The following is a 10,896-nucleotide window of genomic DNA, read 5'->3' as shown; positions in this document are numbered from 1 at the left end:
AGAGGGTGTGGGTTAGACTTTTTAAAATATAAACAACTTGAAAATAGTTTTTTTTAACGGCAAATTTGGATCACTGACGGACCGCTGAAGTATCATCGTGTCATCAGCGGAACCACCTGATCATATCCATCTCCACTAGCCATAATGCGTATACACAAATTCAGGAGGAAACCCAATAAATATGGTAAAAACCCCCTGTGAGAATTGAACCCAAGACCCACTGGTCTCAAAGCCTTATCCCACCACCAAAATAGCACTAGGCTATAATTATATATTATGAAAAATTAAAAATGAAAATAGTTAAAAATGCAAAATAACTATTCCTCAATCATTAAAACCCATAAATTATCCATATCTTGTAATGTTTCGCATTTATAACAAAAAAAAAAAGTAAACATATATTTTTATTGCCTACCCAGAGACTTCAAGCTGTTTACCGACCGTGCTATTTAACTCGATCAGTTCTTATCGTCAATTATTTGTGTGTGATAAATGACATTTATTTCAGGATAAATGGCTGTCATATCTAAATATGAAGCCATTAATAATATTTTTATACATCTAAATATTTTGTTAATATGAATGAATAATGTTTAAAACGTACTATGTTAAAAGTTAAAACTTGATAATGCTACAACTTGTCTACCCAACATGTTCAAATTTATATTATAGCTGGCACCATATCTATTTGTGGTTAATTCACCACATGAAATCATGAATAATGTTTCTTTACATAGCTGTCTTTATAGTTTCCAACCACCACCCAAATCTACCACCACCGCAAACCACCGACACATGATGAGTCCCATGACACTCCTCCTCACCCTCCTCCTCCTCCACCACCTCCCACCGTGCCCCGCCGCACCCGGCCACTGGTCCCTCCTCCACCAAACCATTGGCATTTCCGCCATGCACATGCAACTCCTCCCTAACGACCGTGTTGTAATCTTTGACCGCACAGATTTTGGCCCCTCAAACATCTCCCTCCCCGACAAAAAATGTCGGTCCGACCCGAATGATATGGCGTTGAAGCTCGACTGCACCGCTCATTCTGTAGAATACGATGTTTCCTCGAACACCATTCGCCCCCTCATGGTTCTCACGGACGTTTGGTGTTCTTCCGGAGCTTTAACACCCGATGGCAGCTTAGTCCAGACGGGCGGATTCAACGATGGTGATCATGTCGTTAGAGTTTATAAATCGTGTGATGAATGCGATTGGCGAGAGATAGATTCCGGATTGATTGAAAGAAGATGGTATGCTACGAGTCATATACTGCCTGACGGCCGCCAGATTATTATTGGCGGCCGCAGGCAGTATAATTTCGAGTTCTACCCGAAAAGATCACCCGCGGAGAAATCACAAAGTTTACCCTTTCTTGTTGAAACATATGATCAACAAATTGAGAATAACTTATACCCTTTTGTGTTTCTACATACGGATGGAAATTTATTTATTTTCGCGAATAATCGCGCGATTTTGTACGATTATTCAAAAAATGTAGTGGTCAAGGCGTACCCGGAAGTACCCGGTGGTGACCCGAGGAATTATCCGAGTACGGGCTCGGCGGTACTACTTCCAATGCGGATAGTACAAGGGGTTGTAGCTGTGGTTGAAGTTTTGGTGTGCGGGGGTGCCCCTAAAGGAGCACATATCAACGCTAAAAATGGTAAATTTGATGGTGCATTGGATAGTTGTGGGCGGATTAAAATATCCGACCCGGATCCTAAATGGGTCATGGAAACCATGCCTATGGGTCGAGTTATGGGTGACATGTTATTGCTCCCGAATAGTAACGTTTTGATTATTAATGGTGGATCTAGTGGGACCGCAGGGTGGGAATATGGGCGTAACCCGGTTTTGAAACCGGTTATTTACAAACCGGATGATCCAATCGGGTCTCGGTTTGAAGTGCAGAACCCGAGCACCATACCTCGAATGTACCATTCGGCTGTGGTTTTGGTTCGAGATGGTCGAGTTCTAGTTGGTGGGAGTAACCCTCATGAACGATATAATTTCACAAACGTACTTTATCCTACTGAATTAAGTCTAGAAGCGTTTTCACCTTCTTACTTGGATGTGTCCGCATCCGTTTTTCGCCCAAAGATTCTTTCGCTTGCCACCCGTATTCAATATGGAAAACGGGTGGATATACGGTTCAAAGTTCAATCACAAGTGGACACGAATTTAATATATGTGACAATGGTTGCACCTTCGTTTAACACACACTCCTTTTCAATGAATCAAAGGTTGTTGGTGTTAGATGGTGGCAACATGACCACCAAGATCGCCGGTGACACAAACTACAAAGTTGGTGTGACGGCGCCACCTTCGTGTAACGTAGCACCGGAGGGGTATTATCTGCTTTTTGTGGTACATCGAGATATCCCAAGTGAAGGCGTTTGGGTTCACGTGGAGTGATTATACATTTGTGTAGAGTTCTTGTTAGTTCGGTAACTCTATTTATGTTAAATGAGTACATTTGTGAAAAGACAATTGTATTTATTTTAGTTTCCGGATTTTATATTATATGAAGAAAAATAATTCACGTCTCAAAACAAAACCTCCACTCTTCATCATTTAGCCCATGTGTAGTGGTGAGTGAAACAAATGTCTCACCCTTGGGCATGAATAACACAGGACGCCTAGTCAGCAAAGGGGCTTGAAGTTCAAAAAGAGTATAGTGGGGCTTTAAATCTTGCACCGATTAGATATTCTAAAAAAATTTAATAAAATATAAAGATAAAACCATCAAAAAAATATTATTGGTCACCCATTTTGAATTAGGCGTTTTAAATAAAACGCTCTTCAATTTTTTTTTTTTTTTTTTTTTTGAAAAAAACACTCAGGGGATGGTTAGGATGGCGTGGAGGGCGTTTTTTAAGGAAAAACGCCCAAACCCCCCTCCATTATGGGTGATCTTACCGAAAATATTAACCACCATGTACGTTGTCAACTATCATTATTTAATGTTCATCGAGAATGGAAACACCAAGACACAAATGACATAGTGGTGAATTTAGCCATATTTTGTGGGTTTCTAAGAACCCAATCGGTTTGAAAAAAGAAACAAGTGAGAAATAGTGAAAATATATCAAAAGAAACCTATTAGAATTTTTTTTGGATCCGTCACTAGAAAAAATATATGATGTAATAGGGCTATTCAAATATCTCTTCATTCGAATCTCTTTTGAAAATAACTCGAGGAACTCGCTTGCAATCAACTCATATATTATTAAGTCGAGTTTGAGCTGATGTGAGCTCGCTCATCGACTAGTTTGAATAATTGCAAATCGTAGTGCTACGGATGGTTCCTTATTATGCGGTAAAATTGTTGACCACCTTTAGGATCTAGTCTACACTTACTCTAAGAATGTAGATTGTGTTTGTAAGGTTTTTAAATTACGCCAAAACCTACTACATGCATCGGATAGCTATCAGGCGTACTCTCAGTGGCGGACCCAGGAATTTTTCCATGGGGGTGCGGAACATTTTTAAAAATTTTAGGCCCCTAGTTATATGAGTAAAATAATCGGTTCGTATCAGGTCGGGTCGGGTCATGTAAAACAAATGAACATCAAACTAAATTTATATAATAATCAAAAACATGTAAACTTTGTTACAAACATAATTAAAACGTCGACGCTCTACGGGTTTTCATTTTTTGAAATCTATCCAAAACATCACTTAAAACTAAATTTTTAAACAATTCTTTCTCTATATAACATAAGTTCATCGCTCCATAACATAATGTTTCAATTTTAATTTTCAACTATTCAAGCCTAGAAATCATAACGTTAGTTGTAATCACCCTAAAAATATATAAACAACATAATCACCCTAAAAATCATCTAAAAAACCATAAACAACGTCAAAACACACAAAATTTCAAACCTATTTAACAACTTTATTACCTTTTTTTCTCCTATAATATCAACCAAAATCATCAAAATACAAAGAAACTTACCCGTGTTCGGATTCCGGTTAGATTCGGTGTCAAACGACGGTGGTATGGTGGCTGATTACGGTGGTCGCCGGCTGCTGGACTGTTGTCGCTGGGTGATGTTGTTCGTTGGCAGTGCAGGGACGCAAGAGAGGGAGAGAGCGGGAGAGAATTTCTAAAGGTTTTGGGCTTTAATTATTTTATTATAGTTTGAAATATTATTGGGTTTGGTTAATGGGCTAAGACTTAGTGGGCTAGCTAGTTAGGAATTATAAGTGGGTAAATGTATGAGTATTTGGGTTTAGTTAGTTAGGTATTAAAAGTTATATAATTTAGGTAGTATTTTTTTTTTTAAATAAGAGTTTACCAAAAAATTAAAATATAAATTGATAACACTTTTTACCTAAGGGGTGCGTTCAAGGGTGCGGTCGAAAAATCCAAGGGGTGTGGACGAAAAATTCCAAGGGGTGCGGATGGGATTTTCGACGAAATTTAACACTAATTTTTTTTTCCCCGGGGGTGCGCCCTTGGGTCCGCCCCTGCGTACTCTTTGGAATTTCGACGAACTAGTCCAAATCTAATTTCTTCAAAATTCCAATTCTTTCAACAAACGCCAAATCTTTCAAGAAAAATCCGCAAACCAAATGCTCCCTTAGAATTTAATGAACATATCAAACACTTCATTCCACATACGGTTTTATCATAGATACTCAGAGTTCGATATGTTTAAGATACAAATCGCTGTGATCGTTTAGCTCGCCGAATGTCAGTACAGATAAGCAGTATGAAGTCAACAAAATCAGTTAGTCGAAAGTGAATGATAATGGATTTCGTTAATTTGTTGCCTATATTACATAGCTATGGTATCTACAGAATAGTTATGGTAATAAGAGAAAAAGTGTTTTCTTGCAATTTCATCTTCTGTCATGTCATCCCCATTTTTCTCAAATTAAAATCAATAAGTAACTCTTAATTAAAAGAAAGAACAGCATGTTCGTCTTCGTCGTTGACAAAAAGAAAAGAACCAAAACATATTTGTCCATAGTAATAAATAGATCAAAAGGGAATACATTGAAGCAGACAATGTCTTTTGGCAGGTTCGACTAAATGGCAACGAATATCTCTCAACCCTTTTGCCTTCTTTGCAACCCATGTTACATGTGTGTGCAAAATTGACGTATGGATTCCTATATTAATTAATTTATAGCTTATATGACAATATTAAAAAAATTATAAAAGTAATTAACAGTAATTTAATTTTAATTATATCTTGTATTAAAATTATTTATAACAAATAACTATATATATTTCTATAAAGATATACTACAATTATATAGAGTGTTAAAGCGAAACAAAACAAATATGTAAATTTGTAATCGTATATCTATACCCTATTCCGTCGTTGCTCATATAACAACCCAAATGCCTTCACTTGGGATATCTTGATGTACCACAAATAGCATATAATACCCTGGTGGTGCAATGTGTCCAGACGGTGGTGTTGTTGCGTTAACTTCGTATGTCAGTTTCCCGACACTCCTTGTGTTACCGCCATCGAGAACCAACAACCTTTGGTTCATTGAAAATGAGTGCGTGTTAAACGAAGGTGCCACCATTATTACTGAGATACGGTTCAGAACCACCTGGTTTTGAACCGTGAACCGCACAACTATTTGTTTGCCATATTGGATTTTCGTTTGGGTTACGGGTGAAATGATCTTGGGTCGGATCTTGGATGAACCCGGATCCAAATATGATGGCGAAAATGCCTCAAGGCTTAATTCAGTAGGAAAAAGTACGTTTGTAAAATTATAATATGTATGCGGGTTACTTCCACCAATCAAAACTCTCCCGTCTCGAACCAAAATTGCAGTCGAATGGTACATTCTTGGTATCGTGCTCGGCTTTTGTACAACAAAACGAGAATTAATCGCGTTATTCGGTCGGTATATTACCGGGTTAAAAACCGGGTTCCTCCCCAGTTCCCACCCGGCGGTCCCACTCGACCCGCCATTAATAATCAAAACCTCACCGTTCGGTAGCAATACCATATCGCCCATAACCCGACCCGAAGGCATATTTTCCATGACCCATTTTGGTTCCGGGTCGGATATCTTAATCCGCCCACAACTTTTCAATGCTGCATCAAATTTCCCATTGTTAGCATTCACAAACGCCCCTTTAGGCGCACCCCCACAAATCAAAACCTCCACCACCGCTACTTTCCCTTGTACAACCCGCATTGGAAGTAGTACACCCGACCCGGTGCTCGGATAGTTCCTCGGCTCACCACCGGGTATCTCCGGAAACGTTTTCAAGACTTGGTTCCGCGAATAATCAAACAAAATCGCGCGGTTATTCGCGAAAATAAAAAAATTCCCATCCGTGTTAAGAAACACAAAAGGGTACAAGTTATTCTCAATAACCGGATCATTAGTCTGCACTAAAAACGCCAAACTATAAGCTTTATCCGAAGACGTCGTTTTTGGATAAAACTCGTAGTTAAACTGCCGACGGCCGCCAATCACAATCTGGCGACCGTCGGGCAACACATGATTAGTAGCATACCACCTCCGGTTAACCAACCCGGATGGTATCTCTTTCCAATCACATTTGCCACAGGACTTATCAAACACCCTTACAACACGTTCGCCATCATTAAATCCGCCCGTCTGGACAAGGCTTCCGTCAGGAGTTAACGCGCCCGACGAACACCAAACGTCGGTCAGCACCATGAGAGGACGTATGGTATTTAACACAACGTCGTATTCTACAGAATGAGCCGTACAGTCTCTCTTCAACACGCGTTCATGCGGATCCTCGCGGCATTTTCCGTCGGGTAAAGAGATGTTGGAGGTACCAAAATCGGTTCGGTCAAAAATAATGACACGATCGTTTGGAAGTAGTTGCATGTGCATAGCGGAAATGCCTATGGATTTTTGGAGAAAAGTCCAACTGCCACCTCCACCGTTGGTAGCAGCGGCGGAGGTGGCAGTTGGATATGATGAGTATGTAGCAGCGGCAGAGGTGGCAGTTGGATATAATGAGGTGGTGAAGAAGAGGTAGAGGAAAGAAGATGAAAAGATAATGAGTTGAGATGAAGCCATGGGTGGGGACTATAGTAATATTTGTCGTCGTTATTTATATAGATACATACATATATATTGCACGTTACTTTATTCCAAACGTAGCATTATGTGTATGAACAAAAAAGGCCGCCAAAAGAGTTTTTTGTATTTGTCGATGTTAAATAACAAGATAAAGTAGAATTTCATATTTTGAAAATATATAAATGATTAAATATAATTCATAAATAATCAGGTGACCCAGTTTGTTAAAATTAGTTATTCACTTTAAATAATAGTAATGAAATAATCAATACAAAGATACACGTATAATATCCAAACATTCACCTTAATAACATGAGATGATGACATATTTACTTTTGGTAATTCAAAAATTACATAGTTACGTGGGAACATCTACCATTAATAGGTATACAAACACGTCTTTTACGTTTATATTATGTTGTATTACACGTTTATATTATGTTGTATTACACGTGTTTTATGTTTTAAGTGTACGTTCTTTACATTTACATTTTGTTGCGGTATACGTCCTTTACCACAAATTCAGTTAATTTTCTTACTTAACTTAATCACATGCCTAGCACATGATAGGAACATGGTCATATACTTAAATTCAATACCGTATAACTAATTCGATACCATTTTCTGTATAATCAATACCATATACTACTCGTTGCATTAAAAATTCCGATGGAACGCAATATATATATTTTTTTTTATCATAGTTGCTCTTTGTTAAAAACTCATAAATTAATTAATATTTTCTTGATGAAAAAGGATCATGTGTATGTTAGAGCTCCTTCTAATTTATGAACTTGATAGGCAAACAAATGAACTTTATGACATGATGTTGAAGTATGCGGGTTAAAGTATAAGTATATTCCGAGAGCTGATGAAGAGATTTCATAAAATCCATTGATGGTGAACTTATATAACTTGGATAATTGATGTATTTGGTTTTTTATTGGCAATTAACATGATTATAAGTAGATTTCTGTAAAATATTGTTATTTATGAGTTAATGACCTCTTTATGTGAAATTGTTGTTGTTCATGTTCTTATTGGTTTTTTTTAACGGCAAAATTTGGATCACTAACGGACCATTTGAGTATTATCGTGTTACCAACGGAATCACCCGATAATATCCATCTCCATTAGACAATAATCGCTATACATCAATTCAACAGGAAAACCAATAAATTTAGAAAAAACCCCCTTGATTATGTTCGATCTTTTGATGAAAAAAATGTAAATGCTGAGTTATTATTAATAGGATACAAATGTTGGATAACAAAGGATGAACATTATATGTCTTAATGATTATATGTTGACTTGCAAACAAGCTAGGCATGCTAAATGTTGGGAGTCAACAGGACGAGTTGATGAAGAAGTAATCAAGCTCCCAACGGTAGTTAATCTTACATCTATTTTATGAGGTTATGTTATATATTAATATGTTTAGAATATTCTTGGTAGTTGATATGAAATGGGTGAATGTTAGGGATTAGATCCTTTTATTGTAAACAAATAGCATAGAAAGTGGCTATGTAAATTAGATTAATTGGATTACCTAGTTATATTATTAATGGTAATTGAAAGTTGTTTCCCTTTGTTAGTAGTTATGAAATGTAACCACTATGTTGTTTTCGAGATCCATAAAACTTAATGTCATTAAGACTATATGAGATTTTCGCATGCATATAATTCTGATTTGTAATCTAAAACTTGGGGCCAAAGAACTCTAGCTTAAGTGGTAGGAGGACTTGAGTTCTTCTTTGAAAACTCAAGTTTAATTTCTATTTGGCGCAAAAAAGGAGTGAGGCATTGGTGGACAGTGATAGAAGACCCAGGGAAATCTAGGTTCGACCCTTAAGCCAAACGTGTTTTACCGGTAATTTACCGTCGTGCCTACGGGCGGGTGGGTTACCGGGTTTTCCCCGGAATTGGTGGTGGACCACTCGGGTTACTCTCGGAGTACTCCGTTTGTCCAGTGGGTGCCCCGAGAGTGTTCGGGATTGATTTGTTGGCCGTTAAAAAAAAAAAAAATCTAGAACTTAAGATGTTGCAGCGGGAAGTATCTTCAATAGTATGGAATGGGTTTGTTGCAAACTAGTGTTTTTCACGAATGGGGATTTGAGGTAAGTAATCATGTGTTTAGTGAAAATGTAAGTATGAATATTGACCCGTTAGGTTTCCTAAATGGATTATGTGATTCAATAAGTAGATTTATGAATAAAAATATACTTGAACCTACTAATATCTTATATGGTTGTAATTGTTAAATTTAAAGGGTTAACAGGTTGCACAGGATTGATGATCAAGTGCCCGAGATAGGACACGAATACACATCTCGATGTTGGAGAATATATACTTGTGTAATTAATAATGGCCGTCTTATTTTCAATTATACACATACTAGCTTAAGATCCCGCGAGTTTCGCGGGTGGCTTAACGCAAACATTTAAATTCACTTCGCACAATTCTCACCAAAAACTAACTTTTTATCATTTTATTAGCCAAAAAATTTCGTGAATATATATACACACACGCACACAAATTATATACTAATGGTATTGTTATTCTTCTTTGTCGAATATAAAACGATAGTATACTTTTGTTGTATTATATGTTTTTAATTAATTATAAAATTGAATAGATAGCTAATGAATGATCCGATTTTCAGTAACACCTGCATATTCCCACAAGTTCTATAAATTAAAATTGAAATAGTCAAAAGTATAAATTTAGCCAACTTGAAATGTTTCAGTATGGGTCAGACTTATTTTCTAAACTTTGTCATTATATTAATTAATGAATGCTTTTATACAACATATAAAATTGTATGCACATTCTTCATTTTCTTCTAAAAATAAATTTCAGATTATATACCTTGACGACTTTCATCCATAAAAACCAATGTCTAACATTTTTGGGCAGAACTGGTCATTTGTATAAATCCATAATGCCTGCTCATACAAAAACCAATCCAATTACTTGCAAATTACAAAAAAAAAAACCAAAACATGCACTTCATATGATCATAATTGTTCTTACCAACAAATGAACCGACTTACCTTGTGATAGTATGTAATTGCATCCGTATAATTATCCTGTCAACATGGAGCCCACAAAATAAACACCAATCAACCTGCCACAAATAAATTAAAAAAATATACCTGGTAAAAACAATTTTAAAACATAACTTCTAATGATGTGAAGATAATGTGATGAAACTTACGTGCTCATGCCATCCGAGATAGCTTTTAAACTCCCATTCTGGCAACACACATTGAACTCTAACAATTCCAAATAAAAAAAGGAAAAGATCAGTTCAAAGCGTAAAAACCGACTCGCCAATCTACTAAATAATTCTAAAACACTTTCATTAGCAACACTTGCAATTATAGGCCACAAAGATCAGCATATTGCTTTCCAATTGGTCTAGTTATTGCAGAACTGTACAAAAAGATTGTATACAAACGTTCCGAACTTAGTACGATACTAACCTATACATTTGACATAAACAACTAAAGAGGTTGTAAATATTTATATCCATTTGAACACATTATAAGAGTGTTCATAAACCGTTGAAACTGAACGGTTTGAGATTTAAACGGCTTAGTTCACTCGGGCCTGGAACAAAGGTCTCAGGCCCAGGAGTCAAACTCAAACTTGCTGAAACTTGAACCGCAGCTGATGACGATTCACCAGGTAACGAATGACGCATTAAACTTATCCATATCAAGGCACATAGAAATCAAATCTTCTTCAGTATCATCAGAAAACGAAGAACCTTGAAACCCACCCACCACACCAAGATCGCTATCGAAGTTAATATCATCAAGTAGGGTCAGAATTTCCGAA

General features: G+C 36.9%; 2 protein-coding genes across 2 annotated transcripts; one reads left to right on the top strand and one right to left on the bottom strand.

Annotated features, from left to right (window-relative positions):
• The first annotated feature begins 659 nt into the window (after positions 1-659).
• On the top strand, positions 660-2,551 carry LOC110941826 (aldehyde oxidase GLOX). The gene has a single exon (XM_022183501.2). The coding sequence runs from the start codon at positions 715-717 to the stop codon at positions 2,419-2,421; it is 1,707 nt and encodes a 568-aa protein (XP_022039193.1). The 5' UTR covers positions 660-714; the 3' UTR covers positions 2,422-2,551.
• Positions 2,552-5,275: 2,724 nt separating this feature from the next.
• Positions 5,276-7,097, bottom strand: LOC110941827 (aldehyde oxidase GLOX). The gene has a single exon (XM_022183502.2). The coding sequence runs from the start codon at positions 7,048-7,050 to the stop codon at positions 5,350-5,352; it is 1,701 nt and encodes a 566-aa protein (XP_022039194.1). The 5' UTR covers positions 7,051-7,097; the 3' UTR covers positions 5,276-5,349.
• Between the last annotated feature and the right edge of the window lie 3,799 nt (positions 7,098-10,896).

The sequence above is a fragment of the Helianthus annuus genome, chromosome 5 (genome assembly GCF_002127325.2).
Source record: "Helianthus annuus cultivar XRQ/B chromosome 5, HanXRQr2.0-SUNRISE, whole genome shotgun sequence".
Classification (NCBI taxonomy): Eukaryota; Viridiplantae; Streptophyta; class Magnoliopsida; order Asterales; family Asteraceae; genus Helianthus; species Helianthus annuus.
The sequence above is the reverse complement of the archived record's forward strand: the minus strand, read 5'-3'. Positions and strand labels throughout refer to the sequence as shown.

Excerpts from the sequence above, each read along its gene's own strand:
- LOC110941826 (XM_022183501.2), top strand. The coding sequence starts at position 715 with ATGAATAATGTTTCTTTACATAGCTGTCTTTATAGTTTCCAACCACCA.
- LOC110941827 (XM_022183502.2), bottom strand. The coding sequence starts at position 7,050 with ATGGCTTCATCTCAACTCATTATCTTTTCATCTTCTTTCCTCTACCTC.